This window comes from Cheilinus undulatus, linkage group 16 (genome assembly GCF_018320785.1).
Source record: "Cheilinus undulatus linkage group 16, ASM1832078v1, whole genome shotgun sequence".
Taxonomy (NCBI): Eukaryota; Metazoa; Chordata; class Actinopteri; order Labriformes; family Labridae; genus Cheilinus; species Cheilinus undulatus.
The window spans coordinates 46,355,388-46,382,969 of NC_054880.1; the positions used below are offsets into that span (position 1 = coordinate 46,355,388).

Below are 27,582 nucleotides of genomic sequence, written 5' to 3' on the forward strand. Positions count from 1 at the left end.
TTTGAATAAGCTGAAACTTTTATTGCACATTCCTGTTTGGTCTTGCAATGACCTTTCACCTTTGAACCTTTTAAGAGCTCGGTCTTGACCAAACACTCAAGTCAGGAGTGGAATGAAGTTGCCCAGAGTAACTGATCACAGGTCAGATGTGCACATTCCCTTTACAAGTGAGATTTGAAGCATAGGGAGGTCAAACTGATCCTCAATCTGTGACTGGGGGAAGTCAGCCCAGATCTCCGTGTTGACGGCGTTACCCATAAGCCAATTCAGCATCTAGAGCAGGACCAGCGGGTAAGGGGCAGCAGTGACATCACTTTGGGGACTAGGAAGTTTTCAAGGGAGCACAGGATTTTTAAAATCCATTTCGATGATCTCCCAGTGAAAGAAAAACTCCCTTTATAATCTTGAGGCTTTGCAACCTTCTGTCCATTTTTACTCCCTGAAATTCCCCCAAATAAACACGTGTTCCCACCTGGCACAAAGACATAGGCTGTAATTCTTAATCATCTTTTTTTCTTCTCATTTTCTTTTAACAATACCTGCAACATGCTTCAAATCTTCATTTTGGCAAACCACAAATAAATTAAAATACAAACATTCATATAACACAATGTGACATTTTTAGGACGCTTAAAAAGAAAAAATATACATACAATACAGATCCCAAAAAAAGAAAAAGACCGAGAAAAGAGAAGCATTTGCATTTTTGTTTTCCCCATATTTTTCTTGCTTTTCTTGTAAAAAGATATACAGTAGCTAGCTACCAATCACATATCACATGCAGATATATTACAACATAATCAGTTCACCCAGTTAGTGTCTGTAAACTACCAATCTAAACTATATCACAAAATTATTCTCTTGAAACCAGCAAACACTCAGCTTTGAGATATTTTGTCTTAATAGTAATTCAGTTTTCTCTGCTGAAAGCCAAGAGATCACTATACGATCCACCCTGAAATAACTAGCCAAATTTAAAGAGAACTAACACGCTTTCGTACATGATCACATACCAGATGGTGTATTGTTGTTTTTCTTTTTGCCTATTTTTTTTCATGATGGGAGTGTAACACATATTTGCTCACACATGCACTCGCACACAGACGCAACACGAGGGGAGAGCATGGCATGCTGGCTTCGAGGCTCTGCCTCAGTGCAGAGGTGTCAACATCCAGTTCCCGGATTCTGAATCTGGCCCGCTAAGACCTGACTGACATGGAGCTGCTCCCATCTCAGCCTCTCTTCACCTCGTGGAGCCGGCCTCTATAACCCTCCTTTTAAAAAGCAGGGTAAGAGTGAAGAGTGGGGAAATGTCAGTACCACGCGGGAGGCTGATATCCTCCATCCTTCTGCTCTCAGCTGCTCTTCTCTAATGACGCGCTGTTGAAATGTCAGACCAATTAGCAGCTTTTGCTCTGACATTTAACTGGCAGATAGGAAAACAAACACCAAGAGTTCGGACGGACAGATAGCCTGGGCTTGGTGCGGGCCTGATTGATTGAGATGTCTGCACAGTTGATCTTAGATATTTATAAGTCATTTTAAAGGTTGGAACTTAGGAATGGTGTGTCTCTTAAGTAATCACAGCAGGCTGGACAAGCAATGTCTGTCTTCGGCCATTTTGCACACTACCTGACATTTCCAAGATGCAGGCATCAGTGATCAAAGCTCCCACAATTCCCTGCTCTCCTGGCAGACATCAATCAGGCGTGCTCTGAAGCGTTCGCTCATTTAAAGCGCCACTCCATCCCCTGTCTGTCTTCATTTCAAGGTGTTACTGCTGCAGTGTGTGAGTGTGCATGTGTCTGTAGCACCGCTAAACATCTGAGTGTATATTCTACTGACCTTTAGCTCTTTACTCTTTAAATGCATGTAGATATTCAGTCACAACCACGCATGTGTTTACAGCAGTAGTATTAGGAGTTAACAGGACGAGACAGGGACAGAAATCAAAAAACAGCACTCCCTTTAGGTCTCAGAGTCATTCACAGTTAATCATATTCTTCTTTGTTTAAAGGGTTGTCTCCCTTACTCAAGCACACACACACACACACACACACACACTGAGGCCTGGCCTTCAGCTGTACCATCTGGTATCTAAATCATGGGAATTACAGTCTTCTTCCTCTCTAAAATCACACACGCACACACATGATAACATGAGAGTAGAGAGAGAAAGAGAGGTGACTGACTGTCATTCTATTATCATACAGAGTCTCTGCATAAAGCAACATGTGACTTCTTATTTCTCCATTAGAATTCAATATCCATCTACACAACAGTGAGCTCTAAATTTAGCCACAAGAGACAGAGAGAGAGAAACAAAGTGAACGAGCAAGCTAAAGGAAGTGATAAAGAGAAAGAGAGAGAGACGGAGAGAGCACAGCTCCATGTAAATTACAATCTTCATGTTGCACTGAATAGTGAGCAACGGCACAGTCGAAAAAAAAAAAAAAAATTCAGGGGGAAATGAAGGAGTGAATGGGAGTGCTGCCCGTCTATTAAACATTAACAGCTTCATTTATATGTAAATGAACCGACAGCTACAGAGAGATGGTGGGAAGTGACGCCAATTCAGTGCTTTAGGGAGGACGGGGGCAAGGATACAGAGGGGGAAAGTAAAGGACGAAGAGGTCATAGGAGGAGGATGAGTCTTCTTCATTCAGTAGTCTTTCACATGATGAAAAGGTGTCCGATGTTCCCGTTGCACGTGCTTAAAAAAACAAACAAGAAAAAATAATCCACTGACAGTAACGGACACTCCATTGCACGTGCAAACACTCCCGGCTGATGTCTGACGGACCAACAAACATACAAACACAGACGCACACGCACAAACATTTCCCTCTTGCATCTCCCCAAAAAAGAACCTCGCTGGAAAAGTGGGTGGGGTCATTGCTTCTTGGCGGGCAGTCATGGCGATGAAGGCGGTCTCCTCTCAAAGCATTTCGGTGGAGAAAAGGGGACAAAAACAACAAACCAACAAAACCCTAAAGAAGTGAATCAGCATAAGGTGACGATGAGGATTGTTAGGTTAGCATGGTGTGTCGTTTTGCGTGTCGAGCTAGTTGGGTTTGGTCCAGCTAGCGGAGGGGACGGAGGGTCGCTGGCTGAGCTCTCAGCCATCGGACACAGGGGGGGACACCCAGCCGTACTTCTCGTGGGTCTTCACCAGGGACTTGAAGGTTGCTTCAGCTTCTTTACGGCTGAAGGCTTTCTTGGACTTCCCTGATTTCCTACATATGCGCCCCTGCAAGAGAGGACAGGGAGAAGAGGAGGTTAGTAAAATGAACTAGAATGATGCAACAGAACTGACAATGCCTGAACCGATGGATCTGCACTGATTCATACTCCGTAATATCATGCATATGTTGCAAAAATGAAAATCAACACTCTCTTCAGTCATCTTCCTCACATCAGAACATCACCACACGGCTGCTCTAAAGCTTTTGGGACGTTACAGACCTTCAGGATGAGTTTAAGATCTGCAATTACAGATATTTTACAAACTGTGGATTTTAAAACTAAAACACGTTGAAATCGTGTTTGATTTTATTTGAGATCAAAATGAAGATTTGGATGTTTATAAAAAGCTGGACAGCAAATGTAGAGCTATATAAAGAGCTTAGTGTCTGCAACTTGTAGCATCATAGGTAAGCTAGCGGCTCTCAACTGGTGGGTCGGGACCCAAAATTGGACTGCGAAGCGTATTCCAGTGGGTCGCTAATGTGTGCATGCAAAAACAAACAAACAAACAAACAAAAACACACTGAACATTTTCTTTTAGTTCTTCCTTTGTTGTCATGTAAATGTGATAACTGGGTTCTTAGATAACAATGCTGGTTTTGCCAAGGTTTTTAGGAAAATACTCTTGAAATGACCAAATTTCCATAATGTCATGGGGAAAAATGGGGTAAAATTAAAGACGTGTACTTGTCCTTCTAAAATGAGGTACTTTTTAATGTCTTATGTTCCATTTATGGTCCTAGCTGTAAAATTTGTCATGATCTGCATTTAAGTGGTTGAACATTGAGAAGAATTTGGGTGGTGATTTTTGTAAGGAGGTGAGTCCTCATGTCTGATCTAAGCTAAATAAATCTACCAGGGTAAATACAGAAATATGACATTAAACTGAATACTTTTTAAGACCTTATGCATTTTTAATAATAATAATAATTATAATAATTATAATTTTTAGACCCTTTTGCATCTTCAATTCCTCAACAGTTACATTAACAACACAGTTCATAAGAGTTTGTGCTGAATAATTCTGAGATGAGTAAGGCTGAGCATCTAAATCTGGTGCTGACATGGTACCAGTACCAACACTGATACCTACCAGTCCCCATTACAACACAGATATCGATACTTCATTTTAATACCCCACCAGCCAAAATGAAGGCAAGAACTACGCTAAGGAATCTGTGTGATGTATGAGTTAAGTTATACCATTTTCCTTTTCTGATAAAAATATTTCTGCAAATCCTTTATGATACCCAGACAGCTTTTATTCTCCCGCTGAGTTTTAACACACTTCTTCTTTTGGAAGTATTAATTCAGGCAGCAGCACTGTATAAAAAGTACCGATTTAGCACCGGTATCAGAAAAAAAAAATGATACCCAGCCCTAGAGATGAGAATATGAGGGGAAAAACCTTAGGTTTGAGAAAAATAACACATAATTGGCCTTTTCAGCACTTCTAATCTTCTTTAATTCAGATTCTGATGCATTATTGTGTCCATGCTCACTGCACTAAGCTACAGCTCAATAACATGAATTTTAATGATTTATCTCCATAAGTCTGAGTGTGTGGTGAATTCACCAGGAGTACAAGCTCAGTAAGCTAAAACAAAATATCAGGGAGGTGTTTTCAAATGTCCAGCCACAGAAATAAGGCCTCATAGTCTACATTAAGACTTTTTAAAGATGTATTTTTTAGAGCGTTTTATGCCTTTATTGACTCAGGAGGACAGCAGACAGAGTTGGAAACAGGGATGATACAGCTGACTGCGTACATGGGGTGCACCCTAAACCATCAGGCCCCCTTCACCCCTTTTTAATACTTTCAAAAGCCTTAATTCTTACTAGGGCTGAATGATTTGGGAAATTAATGTACTTGCAATATTTTTCCCCCCATTACTGCTATTGCGATTTGCGGTTTTTGTAATTGTTTCTGAAGTTCCTGATCCTATGTATTTATTTAAAACTCAGTGTTAGACTAAACGAAGACTGGACAGTTTTCAAAAAACATCCAACTGGGATTATTTTGACTTGTTTTGAAAATTGGATATGAACTGTTTTATTATGTCCCTCTCATAGCTATTTTTTTAAACAAAAGAAACATGAAGCATAAAATGAAATGCGTAACATCTCTGCAGCAAAAATAAATAAATAAATAAATAAATAACTGGTATTTTGACACAAATTTCAAGGAGGCAATAAAATTAAAAATTGAAGCAGGCCATAATAGGATTTAATCTAATTTTAATGAATGGCCAAACCCTAATTTTTACTAAATTTATTCATCAGCTTTTGATACTTTATAAGACCCTGCAGACCCCCTGTCCTCTGAGCCAGATTTTTATAGAGCGTATTTTTAAAATACCTATGTTATCATACACAAGCTTATTTTCAGAAGTAAAACCATCTGAGCAAAAAGGGTTTTTATCGTTGTTGAAATACTTCTGTTCTAGCCACATGTGTTTTTATTCTAAAGTCATTTGAAATAGTGCTGGGCAATTAATCGAAATTTAGATTAAATATGGCCTGGTGCAATTTTCAAATCGCAGAAGGTGCAATATTTCTTCAACTTGAAACTTGAGTTAAATTGCTAATTTTGACATTTTTTTTCTGCAGAGATTTTATAAATGACTTAAACAATCATCCAAGTGGCAGTTTTTTGTAATAGTCAACAAAAATCCTACTTTTTTGTTCATTTGTCTTACTTAATATGAGATGACATAAAAATTATGAATCCCTTCAATACAAAAAGTCTTATCCAATTTGCAATCTGAATCAAAATCCTCACAATTAGATATTTTCATTAAACTGTTCAACCCTTGTTTAATCTAATATTGAGTCTGTTGTAATATAGAATCATTTATTGCTTGTGTTTGTTGCAAAAAAATATAAGTTTAGGAACTTAAGAAAATATCACATATCATATCGCAATTGCAATATTGGAAGAAAAAACACAATTAGATTATTTTCCCAAATCGTTCAGCCCTAGTTTGAACCCTCTGATAATTATTGGCTGCTGCAGTAAAATACAACATCTGCCTGATGAGATATTTTCTAGCTTTTTCCTCCTCTAGGTGCCGATCTGAAGCACGCCTGCTAATGTTGAATGAATTTGACACAACGTATGAGAAACAAGCAAGTGCTGAGCCAAAAACCAAACAGTTTTTCTTTTTGTTGTTGCAGATAATCAAAATCTAGAATTATTATTATGTATTATATTGCAACTACAACTTCTAATGACAACAAAAAGTGCTCTCTGTATCTACAGCTTAAGTTTAATCAAATAATTTAAATTATAGTCTGTGATTTAAAGTTATACATTCAGTCTCTATTTCCCATATCTTCCCAGGAAAAATTCTAGAGGAAAATTGTTGCAGAATTTTGGGATTTTTTTTTTAATAAACCCCCTAAAGCTATTAAAAAGACTCCAAAATCAACTGAGATTGTAACAATTTAATCAGGAATGACTGTATGTTTCACCCGTTTATCAGAAATTAACCTGTAAGCCATTATTAGTAAATATAATACATGTGAAACACGTAATTATCAGTTCATTTTTGATAAAAACTGGCGTATTCTGTTGAAACTTCAGCTTCAGGTGTTTTTGGAGTGCAGTTTTCCTGATGGAGTTTTTCATTTATCAGTAAGCAGCACAGACAACATGTCAGCCACAGAAACATTTAGCTTAAATATCTCAGACGCCCCCTTGTGGCTGGCTGCGATATACGGGCCTGATCTCACTGTTCGAGCCTAAAAACTGCACACATTTGAAAGAAAATAAAAATATATCTACAAAAACATGTTAATTAGACAACTCTAAAAATGTATTCAGTTTACTTGAAAGCTCGGCCTCTAAGGTTCCTGTTTAGGAAAAATCTGGTCCTTGACCACATGCAGGTGATGACCCCTGATCTGTTTGATGCTGAAATTCTGGTGTATTAATTTTCCAGCTTTTCCTCATTATTCTGTTACTGGCTTTGTTGTAACTGGTGTAAAATATCCAAAGGCCATGAGGGTGTTTCAGGAGTTGCACATTAGCTTGTCAACATGTCAAAGCATAATTTTTCTGATCCGGTTAAGCCCTGCCGAATCAAAGGAGAGATGGTTCTCTTGATCTGGACTGTCAGTGGCCCTGGAGGACTCAAACCCCCCTTGAAAAAAAAAGTCCAGGAAAACTATAGACAGAAAATGACAGAAAGCACACATGCACATGGATGAACTTGATGGTAAATGCACTGCCACAGTGGAGATGTTGACAGCTCAAGTGGTCTGACTGCAAGTCGACCAACATTAGATCAATGTTTAAGCACAAGGAAAGGGCTTTTAAGATGTCAAATTCAACCAGTTGTGAAAATATACCCTCCTCTACACTGGGCCATGGGGAGATACGTGAGACACAGACCGCCCGCTGCACTGCATCATGAAAAGGCTGTAAATATGACGGTGATAAATATGGGATGCTGTGCTTAATATGTTTGGTGTGAAAAGCATCCCAAGCAGAGCACAGAGGCAATTTCCCCTCTACACTGAAGCCTCCTTTCTCCAGATGTTGGGGCTAATAATAAACATGGGGCAGCATCATGTAACAAGGGGAAAGGTGTTTGTGCTGCCTGTGATGATGCAGAAGCTTGTTCTGAAAGAGGCGTACGTGGGAGAAGAACGTCTCATTAAATACGAATGCAGAGGTAGATGCAGAGCTATGACAACACAGACAACACTGTACATCACCAGACCAGCCTGCACGTTAAAGCAGGAGTCCACACTTTTAAACCTGATGCTTTGCAGCTTCTCAGGTTAATCTCTGTACACAGTATGTGAATGCTCTCTAACTCAGTGTTACTGCGGTAGGAAACGACACTGAGGCCACACCACTGTAATGAAGCCAACACTAACAGCTGTGCCTACTGCAGTGCAGCACAGATGAATTATTTCATATAGTTTTAATGTTAATGGTCTGCATCAGTCTAAAAGCTATTCACTCCAGTAACCCTTTCCAATAAGACACATAAAACCTGGCACAGTTACCCGTCAGAGGCAGACTGTACTCGAGTAGTTACTTTGGTTAAAATGTACTTACTATAAGTACTGGTCTCTATGTTTACCCAAGTAAAAAGTATATAATTTAAAGCTGACTGTAAGTACTGAGTAGACACTGAGGAGCTGTACAGTTAAATCTGATCTTTCCTTAGTGACAACATGACTAATGGGTAAAATCACACCTCTCCAATACAAAATTTACATTTAGAGTTCAATTTAACACTTTAGAAGTATCTCTATGGTGCTCATCACATAAAGTGAAACTACAGTGTTAAACTGTTAAATATTTTATGACAGAGCTGCAGTAACTCTAGGTAATTCATACTGATGAAGAATCTGCTCTGAGGTTCCTTTAGGAGCACAGAAAGTCTCTAACTCACTGGATAACTTCACTCATGGTGCAAATGTGTCGGACATCACAAACGACTTCAACCCCCCAGAAATATGAGCAAAGGAGTTCCAGCAGGGATCCGTGTAATGACTAAGCACATAAAAACACATCTGAGCACTCTGACCCAGGGCATGATGGGAAACTGTGATGGGGCAGCTTAGATCAACGGACGGTAAACAGAGCTGAACTAACACCGGTGGATCCACACGGTCTAAATACTCCAAACTAGAGCCCTGCGCAGGACTGTTTTCTTCATCCCGCTCCCGCTGAATTTCTGACCATTACCACCCGCAACCGCAACGTGTGTGTTACACTCCTGCCCGCTCCCGCAATGTGTATGTCCACTCCCACCCACATCTACAAAACCCTGAGAATTAATGCATGACAATAATAGAGATGCATTGATTTTGTGTCTTCACCCGTCCCGCAGGAGAAAACACATTATTTTATAGAGTAGTAAAAGAGATTCATGGGCAGTGCTTAATTTGTAAATCTTCAGGTCCCGCAACACAGACCAGCTGTTGTTCCAGCGGTAAAGGGGAACAAAAATGTCACGTAATACAAAAAAAAGTGCCTTGTGCAAAAACGGGCCAAGAAGATCATGTGACAAACAACCTATTACTCTAAATGATTAAAAAAGAATCAGCTGCAGAGAAGCACGTACAATCGCCCATGGACGAGAGCGTCTCTCTCCCTCACTCTCTCTCTCTCTCAGCGACAGCTGTCAGTCAAATCTGCCGCGTTTCAGCAACAAGGACAGCTCATTTAACCATTCTCAGCATAAACATGACTAAACTTTAACAACACAGAAACCTGCTTATTCTGTTGAAATAATTAGGCTATTTATGAAACTGTACTTGTCACGTCATTTAGTATTCAGTAGATAATCTGTTATTCCATCAGAGCTTGTCTGCAGAAACAAAACTTGTCAGACTTGCCTTGTTTTCTTTTTCTGTTGTAAAGACCGTGTTTGAGCTTCTTTTCTACATTATTTGTTGACTCCATCATCCTGTTGCTAGGCTACATCCCGATCCCACCGTGTTTTTTTTTTAGCTGCCCGTTCCCGCCCACAGCAAAGTTCAAACTGCTCGCTCACGCTAGATTTTCATTGGGTCCCGCCTCTCAATGCAGCTCTGTACTCCAAACTGAAGACCTTTTCACCCAGACTGGAGTTAAAACGTTTGACCTGAGATATCAACACTCCAACAAACAAAAAACTGCTCAATTACCTTTATCTGAGTAAATGTAATTAGTTACTTTCCACCTCTGTTACCAGGTAAGAAATGAGTAACTCACTGCTACAGGAAGTGCTACAGGAAGTGCTACAGGAGGTGCTACAGGAATGCATGGTTGCCTCAGTGTGCTGCAGTATATTCCTACAATAAGGGGTACAAATCAGATAACTATGGATAGGTAATCAATAAGCATGATTCAGCCTTAAATGACTACATCCCAGTATAATTCCACGGTGAGTAATCAATGACTTTATAACATTGATTAGAAACCAATCACACTCTATCCTTGGACTTTTAACTCACAGTTAGTTCCTCATCTATTGAGTAACACAGTTCTGAGTACCAGCTCACAGTTGTTGTCTTTTGAGTCCTCATTTAGTGCCCAGTCAATTTAATGAGAGTACGTCACTATTTGCATCTTAACCAATGGCTAACGAGCAGATAATCCTCATCTGTTTCTTTGTTAATTAGCAGGTAGTCGCTCAGCTTTCCCTGATTTACTAGTAAGAACTCTACATTTACTATCAGACAGTTACCATCAGGGTGGACAGTACCTAATCACATTAACTTAGATTACTGTATTTCAGTAGCTTTATTGTGTACTTGTGCTTTTTTAAGGACCAGTTTTAGTGATTTTGCTTTGACTTAAGTATAGTAGTTTGGCTTTGACCACTCATGGCGGTCTGTAGCTCAGAAAGGTGATTCCATGTAACATCTAAAAACAGCTCTTGCATTCCACTTTATCATTCAGGTGTGACTTTACCTCAACAACCTGAATGCATTTTAAATAAAAATACTTTTTACTTGAGTGGATTTATAAACCGGTAATTCAACTTCTACTTCGTGGTGAATGTACAGGTCATAAGTTGTCCACGAGAGCGTTTTGGAGTTGTTGGATTGTGTATTTGATGAGTTCGATGAGTTTGATGAGGGAAAGCAAAAAAATACCGTCTGCTTCCATAGCGTTAGCTGTGCAGCTGGTATATCGGTCCCCCCAGATCTAGAAACGGCTTGCACCAACAACTAAAGGAAACAAAACTATTACTAACACTACAGGAATTATGGCAATGGGTGAATTTTCCAGAATGTTTAAGTATCCCTTTGGGGTAATATGAACCCCTTGACTACAGCAGTCTATTACTGTTTCCACCTCTGATGTCTGAGGAGGTTCATTCACAGCTTTGGTGGGGCATCAAGAGGAAACCTCCGGTCCTAAAAAATGAAACCAATGCAGAAGTGCAAAAATTGCTATACAGCGAGTGTCCACTTGGGGCTGCAGGAACACCTTAAGTCCCGTCTGGACACCTGTTAAACAGCTGGTTTTCACACTAGAAATAAACTGGTTTACAGCCTGGTTCTAAAGACCAAACATGTCTCAGCTAGTGTCTTCATGTGCTCTCACTGTACAGGGGGTGAATTTATTTGTACCCTGATCGTTTGGATTACATTTAGAGAAAACCTCACTGCGGACTACTACCTTATACTGTTACCTGTACCTGTGCTGACTTTTACAGGTATAACTCTGGTTAAACCATCCACACTTAGTGAACAACATTTTCCATCTGTTTTAGAGGAAAAGTCTTCAGAGGAATCTTCGGGGTAAAATGTGACATTTTGAGAAGTGTGCTTGTTTGATTTTTTGCCAGAGGATGTATGATAATATTAATATCACCTTTTTATCTCAGAACAGTAAATGTGAAGCTACCAGCAGCAGCTGGTTAGCTAAGAACAAACACTGGGAACAGGTGGAAACAGTCTAGCTGGCTCTGGATGAAAATGACTAAATCTGCTTTCAAACACATTTAAAGCTCCCTAATAAGCCTCTTACATCCTGATTATTAATGAACACATTAAAAACTAGGCATAAAGACAAAAAAGCACGCCGTTTAATGAGCAGAAGACCAGACTGTTTATTGGCCCCGGCTAAGAACTAGTCCAACCACAGATACAGCACGATAATAGTATCTACCGACCAACAATCTAGAGATACTGCTACTAAACCATCAGATAACACCATAAATGTTGAGGCCTATTTAATGTCTTCCTTTCACTATTCTATTAATTCTTTTTATTCATTGAAGCATACATCAGCTATCTCTATTCTGGATCTGTACATTTATTTGGTATGTTAACTCTCATGTTACTGTCTCTTGTTTTTATCATTATGTTTTGATGTACTTTGCATCTTCATGTCCTATTTTTGCCCATTTTATCCTCTGAATCTTATAAAAATGCCTTACTATACTCTGTAGCATGTTAAACTTCTGTGTATGAATTAGGGATGCACTGGATAATCAGTAAAATGGTTAAAACCGTTGATCAAATTAGCCAGTGCAGGATTTACTAGTCGGTTAAACACAGTGGTTTTCAAAGTGTTAGGCGGGCCTCCCCTGGGGGGCGCCACAGAGCTTCAGGGGAGGCACAGAACCATAAACCAGAAAAAAGGTGATTTTTCTTTACGAACCTGCTGTGCACTGAGCAAAAAGGATAAACATAGAGATACTATAGGGACTATGCTATAGAGCAGTGTTACTCAACCAAAGAGCCAAATGATTGAAAATACCTTTGCATGAGCCACAATCTAAGAGGTGAAAAGAGGCAAAGACAGCTTGAGGTAGCAATAAAAATAGGTTAAAGGTGGCAAAATGGTCAAAAAGAAGAGGCAAAAATTGGGAAAAAAGGAAACAAGTGGTATCTATCACAAAAGGTTGCTTAAATGGACAAAAAGTGGCAAAAAATGTAAAAAAAAAAGGCCAAAAAATTGGAAAAATTGGCAAAAAGACGTCGCAAAAATTAGCAAAAAAATTGGAAAAAAGGGGATATTTAATGATGAAAGGTAGCTTAAATAGACAAAAAGGTGAAAAAGAGCAAAAATGGGATAAAAGTGGAAAAAAGGGGAAAAAGAAGCAAAAAGAAAATGGCCAAAAAATATGAAAAAGGGTATTTAATGGCATTATAACTGAATAATAGGGAAAGGCAGATGTTTAAGGACATTTGCAAACCAAAATATCCAAAATATATTAATGTTAAAAATGTTCAAAGATTAGACATAAATGTTTAAAATGTTATTGTTTAATTTTTTTTCAATCTGAATAATTTTTGTGGGTGGGGGTCCACCGAAAGACTAAGTTCTTCTTAGGGGAGGCTCACTCTCACACACTTTGAAACCCCCTGGGTTAAACTAATTACCTATCATTTTTATGAACACGGGTTGAAATCCCGGTCTATAGTGCTCTCTTAAACCTCCCACCACTAGAGACCGCTGTAGCTTCAGTTAAAGGCCGCTGCCTTCCTCTCTGACCCTTCACCGGATGTAAACATGAGAAGCTCAGCGGTGGCTAAGCTGTTAGCGTGGAGCAGGAAGACGGCGGTACGACAGCTTTCTAAAGTAGTAAATGGAAATAAAGTGGTATGTGGGCTGTCAAGGGTTAAGTTCTCGTATAACTACTCACCCCATGTGAAAAGAGGTCAAATATCAAAGTGCGATATTAATCTGCAAAGAGGAACGAAGGCAGGCGACACTAGCTTTTAATGCTAGCTACGCTGTAGAGCAGGGGTGTCAAACACAAGGCCCGGGGGCCAAATCTGGCCCACCAGATCCTATAATTTTTTTATTATAACTGGCCCACTGGTTTGAGGTCTGCTGATTTCCTCCAGTTAAAAAATGTAAACTTATCAATGATGATTTAAAATATCCTTGTGAAGTCATTACAGAAGGTAAAAAGTTAAAATAATTAGATTAAAAAGTCAGGAATGTGGTGAAATACATTCATGTTTTCATTTTATATTCTTCATTTTGTATCTCACCGTCATGATGCAAAGTTTTGGTTTTGACTTTTTATTTTATATGTTGACATTTTCAATTCACAATTTTGACTTTTTATCTTATTTTTTGACCTTTTAGATCCTCAATTTTCAATTTTTAAATAATATTTTAAACTTTTAAATTCATGATTATGATTTTTTTCTCATGTTTTGTTTTTTTACCTCCTTACTTTGACTTTTATCTAATAATTTGACCTTTTAGATCCTCAGTTTTAAATTTTAAGTAATATTTTGACCTTTAAAATGCAAAATTGAAATGTTTTTTTCACGCTTTCAAATTTTAAACTGATGACTTTGAATTTATCTCGTATTTTGACTATTAATAATCATGATTTCAACTTTCTGTCTCATATATTTGCCTTTTAAAAACATTATTTTGATTTTAAATGCCATGTTTTGAACCTTTTGAGCAAATCGTTTTGAATTTTTATCTCAGGTTTTGAACCTTTAAACTTATCATTTTGACCTTTTCAACCTCAAAATCGTGCACCATCAGTGGTAAGGTTTTTTTCCCCATAATTATTGCTGGTGAAAACGAGGTTGACAGTTTACGGTTAATTGTGGACCCTGTTAGGCCCTCAGGTTGGACCCAAATTCAGAATTCGGCCCCTGCTGTGATTAAGTTTGACATCCCTGCAGCAAAGAGTGTATCAGGCTAACATCAACACCCGCTGACACAATGACCCTGTGAGGAATTTGACTGTTTTCTAGGGGTTTTCTCGTCTTTAGACTAGTTATTTAAATAAAATGTAAATAAGCGTTTAGCCGAATAGGGAATAGACGCTGAGGAACATCCTTGGTATGAATGGTGCTTCTAAATAAATAGTTTAAGAACTCTGATTGACTGACATTTGCACAGTGGGGGCATCAATCAAACATCCAGGCCCTCCTTTAAGCTGCAGGTTGAAACAAGCACATTTACATGATTGTACTTCAGATTTACATGAGCACACGTTAGCAGGGGGTCGTATTTATTATCCTGCCTTAGCAGTGTTTTATGAAATAAAAGAGTGATGAATGGGGTGTTTTTGCAGCATGCTTCAGACATTATTCTCTATTTTAAAATAGATAAAGCTTACTTTTTTTTCTTCTGCTGCAGCATTGTGACACTGATGTAGGGAACTGGTGTCATCATTAATAAAAGTGTTTCTGCTCCATAGACAAGCAGCCAACTTTCACAGTTAGTTTTTGTACAGCATGTTCTCCCTTCGCTCTCTGCCTCCATGTCACCTGGACGATCAGCCTGCCTCATTGTGTACCTGCTCAGCTATTTTGGGTCAAAGTGATGCGGGAGGATAAAGGGAGATGAGGTGGTAACACTGAATGTTCTGGAGATTAGGGTTACAGTTTCCATTCCTGTAGCGATGCTGGCCTCATTTAACTGTGGGGCTTAGAGACACCGTGCTCTCTCTGAATTTGACTCTCACAAGCGCTCACACTGTTTGGAGTGCTTGTCCTATTATTTCAACGTGTATTTCGATCGATACTGAAATCAACCCCAGCAGTAATTGTCCAACATGAATAGTCATTTAATCTTATATTGAGTTTGCTGCAATGAAATCCCTCAAACGAGCTCAGCAGATGGAGACAAGACAGTGACTTGATCCTGGAAGTTTCTTTGTACGGTTTGAGTCTCTGGCTACACCACTCATCTACAGAGATGTTACATGCAATGCTCCTTGGGATTTGTTTCTGTTCTCCTACTGAACCATATTAAAGGACAACCTCCTCTGTCCTCAGACAACTGATCCACACAACCTTAAAAATGGAAAACAAACCAGCCGGGCGACACTTAAGCAGCGCTGCCTGAAACCTGTTCTGCCTGTGTGTGCAGCCAGAGGCCTGTAATACAGATTACTGCAGCGAACAAACAGAGATAATGCTCCAGCTGGCTGCAGTAAAAAGCTGGGATTGTTTTACTCACATCACAGTCACCTCATACAAACAGGCATATCTTCACACCCTGCCATACGGTGGCTGCTGTTTAGGATATACATTGTGATAGCAGCTGGCCATTGTTAAAGAGGTGTGATTGCCATGGCGATCAGCGCCAGCGAGGACTGTAACCTTTGATTGCTGCCATGAATTAATGGCTGTGAGCATCATTTATTTATCGTTATGCACAAGAAGTTAATCTGTTAGGTCCTCCATCCGGATGAGTTCTGCAGCATAAAAAGGCAAATTTAACCCAACTCAGTGATATCATGACTTCTTCACCAAAAGCTCTATATCAGGGGTGTCAAACTCGAGGCCCGGGGGCCAAATCTGGCCCGTGGTACAGTGTCGTCCGTCACGCAAGATCATAGCAGATCATAGCAGATTTTCACCAGTCTGAAAATGTGAACTTAACCTTGGTGATTTAAAATATCCTTGTTAAAGTCATCACAAACTGAAAAAGTCAAGAGTGAAAATCAAGAGATAAAAAATTGTGCTTTAATTTCATGTTTCTGAAAATCCTGACTTCTAATTCTGTATTTTAACCTTTTCAAATCACGATTTTAACTTTTTATAACATATTTTGACCTTTAGGAGTCACAGTTTTAAATGTTTAGTCATATTTTGACCATTTCAACCCCTAACTTTGGCTGTGTAATCTCAAATTTTTAGATTTAGTCTCCCAGTTTAAAATTTCAATCATATTTTGACTTTCAAAACTCATGAATTTTACTTAAAAACCTCATTTTTACATTTTAATTTTGTGTTTTGACCTTTTATCTCACTTTTAAAAATGATTTTCTTGAGCTTTAAACTTGTCGTTTTCACTTGAATTTCAAAATGACTTAATATCAGCGCTTTTTCATATTTTATCACTGGTGAAAATTTACAGGGTTAAATGCTGACACCTGTTAGGCCCTCAGGTTGGACCTGAATCCAGAATCCGACCCCGGCTGTGATTGAGTTTGACATCCCTGCTCCATATGATTCAACCAATGATGGCCGCAGAGAGGAAGGAAAAGCACCGCCTCGTGAACCAGGAAACAAAAGTGTGTGTGCAAACGCAGGGAGTGTGTGTTGTGGCTCAGCTTAGCGAGAGCCCCGGGCCTATACAGTGCCATGTCAGTGTTTATCTATTTCAGCTAAGCGCCTGCTCGTTGAGAGGTACACACTCGTGTAAAGTGGCTGCTGGGTAATCGTGTGAATGGAGATCAGTCAATGGGCAGAGAAGGGAGGGCCCCGGTGCATTATGGGAAAACAGCTCAGGGGGTAGGGCGATTGCGTAACCCAGACATGTGCTTAAAGGGGATGGGATAAACAAATAGGGATCAATGTCATCATCATCCTGCTCATTAGATCATTAAGGCGAGCCCTGTGGGAGTGATGGCGGGGTCAGGAAAGGGCAGTGCCAATGGTTTTTAGTAGCACTGGTTCTGAGTGTCCCCGTTTGTCCAGTCTGGCATTCACCCACCAGTCTTTAAAAGGTGAACTCTAATGGCAGCATCAAACCCTGCAGAAAACCTGATAGAGGAATACTTATGTCAAATAATAATAATAATAATAATAATAATAATAATAATAATAATAATAATAATATCTTGAATTTATATTGCACCTTTCAAGAAACCCATGGATGCTTTACAGGAACACATAGACATGGACAAACTATGTGAGGGTAGGATGAGTGTAAGGGTGGTTTAGTGAAGACTGCAGGCTGTGGTGAACAGGTGGTGCTTGAGACGTTTTTTTGAAAATGTCCAGAGATGGAGCGCTACGAATGTCTGCAGGACGAGTGTTCCAGAGGGTGGGGGCTGCAGCACTGAAGGCTCTGTCTCCATAGGTTCGGAGTTATAAGGTTTCACTCGTCAGCCTTTGAAAACAGACCATTTCTTCCTGTAGAGCAGGGGTGTCAAACTCAAGGCCTGGGGGCTAAATCCGGCCCGTGGAACGATAATATCTGGCCTGCAAGATCAGATCATATTTGTATTCTAACTGTCCCACCAGTATGAGGTCTGGAGATTTCCTCCATTATAATAATGTAAACTTCAACTTGATTTTTTAAATATCCTTGTTAAACCATAAAAAACCTGAAAAAGTAAAGAGTAAGAAAGATTTCATAAAAAGTCAAGAATGTGGGGGAAGGAATAAGTGTTTTTATTTCATATTTTTAATTTTGCATCTCAAGATTACGACTCAAACTTATGATTTTGACTCTTCATTTCATACTTTGACCTTTTCAACTTACAATTTGGACTTCATCTATCACATCTTTATCTTTTAGATTCCCAGTTTTAAATTTTAAGTCATGTTTTGGCTTTTGCAACTCCTTACTTTGGCTTTTTAATCCCATATTTTGACATTTTAAATGAACACTTTTTACTTTTTATGTCATATTTGACCTTTTGCACTCCCAATTTTAAATCTAAGTGATATTTTAAACTTTTTAAGTCATCATTTTGAATTCTAGCTCATATTTTGACATCTTCAACTCCTAATTTGTGGATTTTTAATCCCATATTTTAACCTATCAGACTCACTATTTAGAATTTTAAGAAATAGTTTGACTTTTAAACTAATGTTTTCAAATTTGATCTCATATATTTGCTCTTTTAAAACACCATTTTCCTATTTTTAATATAGTGTTCTGATCTTTTGAAGTAATAAATTGGAATTTTAATTCAGATTTGAGCCTTTAAACTTAACATTTTTACTTTTATGAATTTCCAAATGATTTATCATCAGTGCCGTTTATTTCATATTTCATTACTGGTGAAATGAGGTTGACTGTTTATGGTTAAATGTTGACCCTGTTAGGCCCTCAGGTTAGACCTGAACCCAGAATCTGGCCCTGCTGTGACTGAGTTTGACAGCCCTGCTACAGAGGAACTTTCCAGAGTTATCTTAGCTGTAAGTGTGTCCGTTTTAATTTATAAAAGAAGACATATAAAAAATATTAGGGACAGAAGGGGGCTGGCACAAATGCATTATGGGAAACAAAGAAAAACTGTATATTTTTTAAGGCTTAACCTCTAATTCAGTGTTTATTTTTGCATGCTTGTTTAAATCCTGACTTATGGGTGTCCAAACAAAAAGGAAGTGACAATAAATTCACAGAATATCTAATCCTGATTTAAATGTTTGCATCTGGTACTGCAGACAATTTCTGCGTTCTTCATGCGGTTGACTTTGTTTTGTGAATGTTAGTATTAAATTGATCACAGTCTTTGAAAGGTAGGGCGTACAGTAAAAATGCTTAACACTGGTTTTTATAGCACCAGGATATAAACGGTAAAGTATTAATCAATGATCTCAGCATTTGTCGTGTGCATTTGGAGTTCTATCTTCATAACTGAAACAAACACTGATGATTTAACAGATAACGCTAAAAACATCTGAAACAAACATGATAAAAGCTCAAAACTGAAACATCTATTTGTGCTCAAGCTGCTGACAGCGTAGGGACCGCTTTTGTAGTTAAAATAGTTAAAAAAAACAAAAAAGTAAAGAAAAAGAAAAGAAGAAGAGTAAAGAACAGCCTCTGGTCTGTCTTTAAAAACACAGCTGTACAGACAACAACAAAGCAGCACAGACTAAATTTAGACAAGCACACTTACATTAAAGTCGATGCTATGTGACAGACTGTTCACCACACCAGGAGTTTAACTGTGCCATCAAAACTAGATTAGAATGTGACAGACGCTGGTTCAGTTTTGTTGTTAGACATCTAGGAGATAAAAAAACTCAGATACTTTACATACCGACTGGACAAAATCAACATTTACAGATTTATCAGTACATTTCTGAAGAAGATAGTAATACTGGGTTTGCAGGGCCGGCTTTAGTAACTGGGAGGTTCCAGGAAAAGACAAATATGTGAACAAAGACAATATTATTAAGCATCTCTTTTCTGATAATAAAGAACCAGCAGACATACCCATCTGTACTTTATCAGCTCTTGGAGGACTGTCTTCACTAAAACTCACCACACCATAATATTCAGACATGTCTCCACACCAGGCGGTGCTTAAAATTAAAATAAATGGTCACTATTGATGCTATTCTGCTGCCACAGATCATCACATTTACACTTGATTTATTGCATGGCATTGTACCACACGGTCATCGTTGTTTCAGTAAGCCTACAGGAATCTATCCTACTGTATTTTTCTTGATATGAAGATATTTTGGAGGCTTGGATGAGGGATTTGTGCAGGCTTAACAGTTAAAGTCAGACCTCTTTATAGTCGCACCAGAAAAACGAGTCTGTTAAACTAATTCTCCATATTTCTTTCTTTTTAAACTGTAATGCAGCTTCTGACCACTAGTAGCCACTGTAGCTGTGCTTACCCATGACTGCCTCACTGCTACAACGCCCCGATGTCAGCAACCTTTAACTAATAGCATCCTGTGGGTCCAGCACAGTTCAGCACTGTTTTGATAAAAGGGGATAAAGTGTCCAGAGGCTGTGTCATGTTCATCAGTAGACCTGCAAACATCTTTGTGCATGCTCTTGGGGATGTTTATATTGTACTTTGTATTTTTATTTTGCTACTACATATGTATTTATGTCTCCTGTAAACATCTGTTTTGTCTAATCCCTAAATATTTTACTTTTTTATCTTATTTTTAATAGCTTGTTAGTGCTTTTATTCTTCCTCCATGTCGGTGGTTCTCAACCTGGGGTCGGGAGCCCAATGGGAGTCACGAAACACTAAGAGGGGGTCGCTAGATGCCTCCAAAAATGGAGAGTACTATTGAAATGTTTTTTTTCTAACCCAATTCGGTACTATTATTTGCCACTTTTCATCAATCTTACACAATTTGGACCTATTTTTGCCACTTAACCATTTTAACCCATTTTCATCCCTCTATACCAACAATTTTGCCAATTTTAACACATTTTTGCCACCCTAAACCATTTTTTCATCAGTAATAAACCCTTTACACTACTTTTTACTGCTTCCAAACCAATTGTTGCCACTTTCCATACATTGTTGCCTCTGTCGATCCATTATTGCCACTATGAGCCCCATTTCATTGCATTTTACGCCCATTTCAACCACATTTGACTGTTTGATATGCCCATTTTGACCACATCAACCCATTTCTGCCAATCTATCTGTGCCAGTTAACCCATTTTTGCCAGTTTAAAGCACATTTTCCCACTTTTAAATCCCATTTCACTAATGTTTGCCACTTTAAACCTATTTCTGCCACTTTTTAATCCCCTTTACCACTTTTTGTGCCCATTGTTGCCACTTCAACCCATTTTTCCCATTTTTGCTCTTTTTGCCACTGTTATCAAATGTATGCCACTTCTAACCCGTTGCTACTACTCCTAGGAGGAGGTGAGGCTGGCTACCAGCTGATCACAGCTGGGTATGACTTTGGTGAACTAACGCTGGGCTTCATCAGTTTTAGATAGAATGAGCTAACTATTTTTGCTCGTATTGCAAATGTGATATCATTTGCTTTGTTAAAGGGCGTTATCATTTTTATGTCACTCATTTTGATTAAGAAAAACATACATAAAACACAAAAGGAGAGTTTTTGTAAACCATTATAGAAAATTGACACTTGAATATTTGCATAATGTGCATAAAATCTCTGCTGCTGTTGCAAAAAAGATTTATTAAACTGGTATTTTGACACATTTCAGGTTAAAGAAATATTGCAACTTCTGCGATTTAAAAATTGCAGCGAGCCATATTGCGATTTAATTTAATTTGCGATTAATTGCCCAGCCCTAATTTAAATCAGGAATAACTGACTGGTCTAAAGGGGAGAAAAACCTCATTCATCACAGGGTCACATGATGGGAGGCTGGTTTGCTGAGTTGTACGAGGCTAAAGTTAGCAGCTAGCTCCACCAGCCTTTGTTGCTCTTTGCAGATTAATATTGTGCTTAGTATGCGTACTCATCACAGCTACAGATGAGTGTAACCCTCAATAGCTTAAATAAGACTTTATTTCCATTTTCTAGTTGAAAACACTGCTATAGTGCGCTGTTGCTACAACACGCTAACTGCTAAGCTTCTCATGTTTCATCAGGTGAAGTGCTGGGAGAGCTCTGGCAGGAAGACTGAGCCATTAACTGAAGATAGAGCGGCTACTAATGGATTTCAGGCCTGTGTCTTTAAAAATGATAATTAGTTTAGCCAACTCACAAATCTGGCGCTGGCTAATTTGATATCTAAATTCAGCCGATCAGCCGGATGACAGTGAAATCCATTCTTTAGACTGACTGTTTCTATTCTGCCTGAACAGAATTAATACTGAGATACACAGGACTATATGTGTGTGTGTGCGTGTGTGTGTGTGTCTGTTGACACTGGTTGAAATAATCTGCCTATATCTGCCTCTCAGACTAAAAATAGGGATGGAGCTTCTAAAGAGGCTACATCACGACTGCCAACGTTAACTGGTGCTGTAGAGTAAATAAACTGGGTTTAAATCAGTGGATCTCAAGCTTTTCAACCTTTTCCCCAAAATAAAGGTTCCAGAGACCGGGGACCCCACTGAACCTGAAGGTGGTTGAACACAGCCATGCATATTCAAGAATAGTCATGTGCAGAAAAAGCTGCCTTTGAGGGATAAATGGGAGAGCTCTCTGGAACCCAGCCAAACTGGGGGCCCAGGAAAATCAGGGTCTGATAGCTAGATATCCATATTTTATATTTAACCTGAATAACAACCACTCTTAACATAGAAACAGATTTCTTTTTTAAGTCATTTGTGCTGTAGTATATAGTCATCTTAAAAATGCAAATCCCTCTTCTTAAAAACAGGATTAAAATATTTAAAAAGGTGGGAAAAGTGGTTCGATAGGATTTTAGGAGTAGTAGAAATGGGTTAGAAGTGGCATACATTTGATAACAGTGGCAAAAATGGGTTGAAGTGGCAAAAGACAGGCACAAAAATTGGTAAAGGGGATTAAAAAGTGGCAGAAATAAGTTTAAAGTGGCAGAAAGTGGTGAAATGGGATTTAAAAGTGGGAAAATGTGCTTTAAACTGGCAAAAATGGGTTAACTGGCACAGATTAATAGGCAGAAATGGGTTGATGTGGTCAAAATGGGCATATCAAACAGTCAAATGTAGTTGAAATGGGCAAAAATGGGCGTAAAATGCAATAAAATGGCATTGATAGTGTCAATAATGGATCAACAGAGCCAACAATATATGAAATGTGGCAAAAATGTGTGAAAATTGGCAAAAATTGTTGGTAAAAAGGGATGAAAATGGGTTAAAATTTGGCAAAAGTGGCAAAAAATGGGTCCAAATTGTCTAAGATTGATGAAAGTGGCAAATAATAGTACCAGAATTGGGTTAGAAAAAATCTTTTCAATAGTACTCTCCATTTTTTGAGCTATCTGGTGACCCCGAATGGGGTCCAGACCCCCATGTTGAGAACCACTGGTTTAAATAACCATGTGAGCTCTGTTTGCCAAATGAGTCGTTATCCAAGTAAAACCGCACACAAGCATCTTTGTAGGCACATCGCCACAGCAGGAGTAACAATGACACACACAAGCACACAGGAATAATTAATCAATATAGTTTCCATTAGCCAACTGGAGAGGGAAGACACTGCACCATAATTAGGAGGCACTGCAGAGCCGCTCAGCCATCTCCTCACTCCTTCTCCCTCTGCTTTGGGTCCATTTTTTCATGACCTCCCTGCCAACAGATGCTTAATAACCGCATATGACTCAGGACTGACGTTCAGTTATATCATCAACGACCAAAAAGCTCAGAGGGTTGGGGGGTTGGGCAGGAGAACCCAGTGACAGTTTACATAAGGTCTCCTGCCTCAGTGCTGTCATACTGCTGACGTCAAAAAGCACGAGTCAATGAGAGAGGAGCAGACTGAATAATATAATAAACAGCTTCAGGTTTCCTTTTTCAGTTGTTCTGAGAATATGAAAAGAGCAGTATTACAGGTGGATGGCAGAAAATCCCGTCCGTGTTTGAACAGTAATAGCCTGGAGTGGATGTGGAGGAGATGCAGCCATTTCCATCGGAATTAGAGCTGCTGCTGCTGCTGCTGCTGCAGTGCACTGAGGATGTGCGAACGGATTTGACAGGATTACATAACCTAGTCAGTCTAAGTCACTGTGGACTGCAGTTAGGTAGGCAACCTGCTGTCTCTATTTATTCATCTCGCTCTCTCCATCATCACGCATCACACGTGTTGGATAACTCCTTTTCACCCCTCAGAATAGAGGCACAGTCATAGTCACTGTGCATTAGCGCCTTTGTAGGGACAATCTCTAAATGGGAACGGGTCTTTGTTGTCAAAGGATGCAGATTTATTACAGAGATAAAAGGAGAGCAAAGCGACTGCAGAGGAGAGCTGGCATCATGGAGATATGGTGCTAGCACTGCAGGAAATGGCTGCCTTAAAGTCATATAGAGATTAATAATAGTCACAGTGTGCTGGGACGGGGTGAGGAGGATTGAGGCCTTAAACAGTACACTGACAGCAGCCCAAAATGAGCATTTAATATCCAATAAAGTGGATAAAAGCTTGACAAAGCCTACCCAAATATTTGGACTTTATCCTGTTATTTTTCATGTAAAAATTAAAAGTGAGCTGCCACTTTTATGCAATAATTCAGACAGGCTCTATAATTTCCTAACATATCTGGTACGCTAGGGCAGTGGTTCTCAACCAGAGGGTCAGGATCCCATTGGGGGTCTTGAAACACTAAGAGGGGGTCGCTAGATGCCTCAAAAAATGGAGAGTACCATTTAAATGTTTTTTACTCAAACAATTCCAGTACCATTATTTGCCACTTTTCATCAGTCTTGCACAATTTGGACCCATTTTTTTGCCACTTTACTCCATTTTTGCCAAATTTGAACCCATTTTCATCCCTTTTTATCAATATTTTTTGCCAATTTTAACATATAATTGCCACTATCAACCCCATTTTATTGCATTTTATGCCCATTTTTCTAACCCGTTTCTGCTGCTCCTAAAATCCTATTTAACCACCTTTTAGGACATTTTTGAAATATTTTAGTTCTGTTTAAAAGAAAGGGGATTTGCATTTTTAAGATGACTATATACTACAGCACAAATGACTTTAAAAAAAGATATCTGTTGCTATGTTAAGAGTGGTTATTGTTCAGGTTAAATATAAAATATGGATATGGATATCTAGCTAACTTTACAATAGACCCTGATTTTCCTGGGCCCCCAGTTTGGCTGGGTCCCAGAAAGCGCTCCCATTTATCCCTTAGGGGCACCTTTTTCTGACCATGGCTATTTTTGAATGTGCATAGCTGTGTTCAACCACCTTCAGGTTCAGTGGGGGTCCCCGTCTCTGGAGCCTTTATTTGGGGGTTGCGGGCTGAAAAGGTTGAGGTCCACTGCTCTAGGGAGCTAAACAGCCGTAAACATCACACTGATAGTAAAGGAATAGGCTGAGCAATGGCAGGGAAAAGGCAGTATTTAGCTGAATTCACGCATGCGTATGGAGCACTGTAATGGTTGAAACATGAGTGAAGTGGGGATGATGAGCATGCTGTATGGTTGATGATACAAGGACCCTGACCCACCAACCCTTCATCCCCTCACCTGTCCTTTCACAAGGCTTGCTGCAAACTGCCTCATGACCGCCTCCACTGTGTAGGCGCTGGACCATCCTCGGGGGGTCAACAGCTCCATGCATATGGCCCCACCGTCCAGCACGTAGCCGTTCTCCAACCGTGGCGTCAGGACGCGCATGAACGGCGGCGAGAATGGGAAATTATCAGGAAAGGTGACGTTGAGCAGTATGAACTCGGTGCTGGTCTCCTTCATGTCCTGCCACAGCGCCGAGTCCTTGTCCACCTGGTGCAGTTTGATGTTCCAGTCAAACAGGTTGTCCTCTACTAGCTCCACCGTGATGAAGTTGTCCCCTAACCTCCTGATCTCCTGTAGCTCCTTCATCAGCCTCCGTGTCCGGACCTGGGTGCAGTGTTGCCGATGAGGCGCCAGCGGTGGTATCGAGGAGGCACTGGTCGCTTTACTCCCACCTCCTCCGGTCTGCTGCTTCTCCTTCGCATCCTTGCCCTGCTTATCCTTGCCTGACGGCTTGTCCTTGCCGTGCTGGTCCAGCTTCCTCGCCTTGATCTCCGGAGTGCTCAGGATGTTGGTTTCGTTCGCGGTCTGACAGTGTTTGTTGGCGTTATTTTTCTGGTTCCCTTTCGATCCCTTTAGCGAGCCTTGATGGTGCTTTGGGTCCTCTGTGTCTCGATCGTGCAGGCGGATCAGACCGATCTTCCGCAGTAGGGTTGCCATAATTTTTATAGATCTATATTTCTCCGCCGATCCCCCCGCACAGGGGCAAGATTCACCCTTCGAAGTCGGTTCCCGCTCACAGAGAAGACCTTTATCGATGCTGATTATTAACCTTGTTGTACCGCAATCCCCCCTCCGTTCACTGCAGCCTCAGGACGAACACTAGCAGGATCCGGAGCCGTTTTCTCCTCTGAGCATCATCTCCACTAAAGACAAGACAGGAAACAAGGAAAAAGCGAGCTTAGCAGCCTGGTTCACAACACTGACATGGCCTCAGATAGGTTTGTCAAAGCAGATCCACTGAATTCATCATCTTCCTCCCACAAGTGCACCGACATCAGGACGGTGACTGCAGTTGTTCTGATAGGACGACACATTACGCATAGGCACTGAGCTGATCCTGTAATATCCTCAAGGAAATATCCACGATAAAAGCAATTTATCAGGCTTAACGATACTGCAGGAGAACACCAGAAGAAACCACTTCTACCTGAATAAATATGACGGGAGGAAAGACGTGTGGCATCACAAGGTTGTTGTTAATGATCCAATGATGATATGACAGACTCCCATGGCCTTCTACAATATAGAAATAGGCTAGCCCTGCCTCACAGGCTGTGTAAATACACGTTTAAATGTTTCTGTGGTTAGCCATCTGCTGTGGCTTTATGTTTTATATCAATATTCTGTTTTAAAATAATAAGGACACATTAGAAGGTAAAAAGAGGCGACAGAAGAGCCTGATAAAGTCAGGATAAAACCCCTGCGCTTTAAAACACACACAGCCTCCTGTGTAAGTCGTTATCACGAGAATAAATACAAGACACATTCCTTTATGTGCTATCCCGCCCACACAGACCCAGTAATACACAAGACAGCAGCCCGTTCTTACCGTGAACGGCTGAATTCGAGGTATGTCCGTGTTATGTTCCGTTATGTAGAGCGGACGCCCTTTCCCGCCGTGTGAGCAAAGATTAAAAAATGGCTTCACCATCCAGGAGTACCTGTCGTCGGTGGGAGTCGCAGTGTGGAGAAGAAGGGGAGCCTTTGATGTGTGTGCAGCTGCTGCAGCTTCAGCTTTAATGCAGCCGAGGACAAACCAGCCCCCGGTAATCCTCCACAGCCAGGCTCCGCTCACCGGCGAGGAGCTGCAATGGCAGCGCCCTTTCAAAATAAAAGCCCCAGTGTTCGGTTATAATGTCAAACGCATGGAGATATGAGTCATGTCATGTTTCAGCGGGCCACTCTTACAACAGTTGTTCTCAACCTGGGGGTCGGGATCCTATTGGGGGTCGCGAAACATTAAGAGGGGGTCGCCAGATGCCTCAAAAAATGGAGAGTGCTATTGAAATGATTTTTTCTCACCAAATTCCAGTACTATTGTTTTCCACTTTTCATCAGTCTTGCACAATTTGGACCCATTTTTGCCACTTTACTCCATTTCTGCCAAATTTGAACCCATTTTCATCCCTTTTTACCAATCATTTGGAGAGGGACCCAACTGCAGTCAAGATGGCCGACATGAGCGCCGCTATACATCCAATCCACGCCAGAAGTCCCAAGCAGAAGTTTCCTTGTTTGCGTTGGACTCAGCTGCCAGTGTTTGTCAGTCTTTTTCACACCTTAGTGCTG

The 27,582-nt window shown here is 40.0% G+C and overlaps 1 protein-coding gene across 2 annotated transcripts; it reads right to left on the reverse strand.

Annotated features, from left to right (window-relative positions):
* Positions 1-27,073, reverse strand: ube2ql1 (ubiquitin-conjugating enzyme E2Q family-like 1). 2 transcript variants are annotated; one of them, XM_041809850.1, is made up of 3 exons: positions 26,955-27,073; positions 25,246-26,156; positions 1-3,250 (listed from the first exon to the last, which is right to left on the reverse strand). In XM_041809850.1, exons 2-3 carry the CDS (start codon positions 25,948-25,950, stop codon positions 3,119-3,121), a joined length of 837 nt encoding a protein of 278 aa, XP_041665784.1. In that variant the 5' UTR covers positions 25,951-26,156; positions 26,955-27,073; the 3' UTR covers positions 1-3,118. The 2 variants fall into 2 exon arrangements, with proteins under 2 accessions (XP_041665784.1, XP_041665783.1); XM_041809849.1 differs by having other exon boundaries at positions 26,843-27,044.
* Positions 27,074-27,582: the final 509 nt, after the last annotated feature.

What these genes read in the sequence shown, in the direction of transcription:
- ube2ql1 (XM_041809850.1), bottom strand. Translation starts at nt 25,950, where the DNA reads ATGGCAACCCTACTGCGGAAGATCGGTCTGATCCGCCTGCACGATCGA. An exon ending in CAAGCCTTGTGAAAGGACAG is followed by an intron (nt 3,251 to 25,245) that starts GTGAGGGGATGA and finishes CCTCTCTTGCAG; the next exon opens with GGGCGCATATGTAGGAAATC.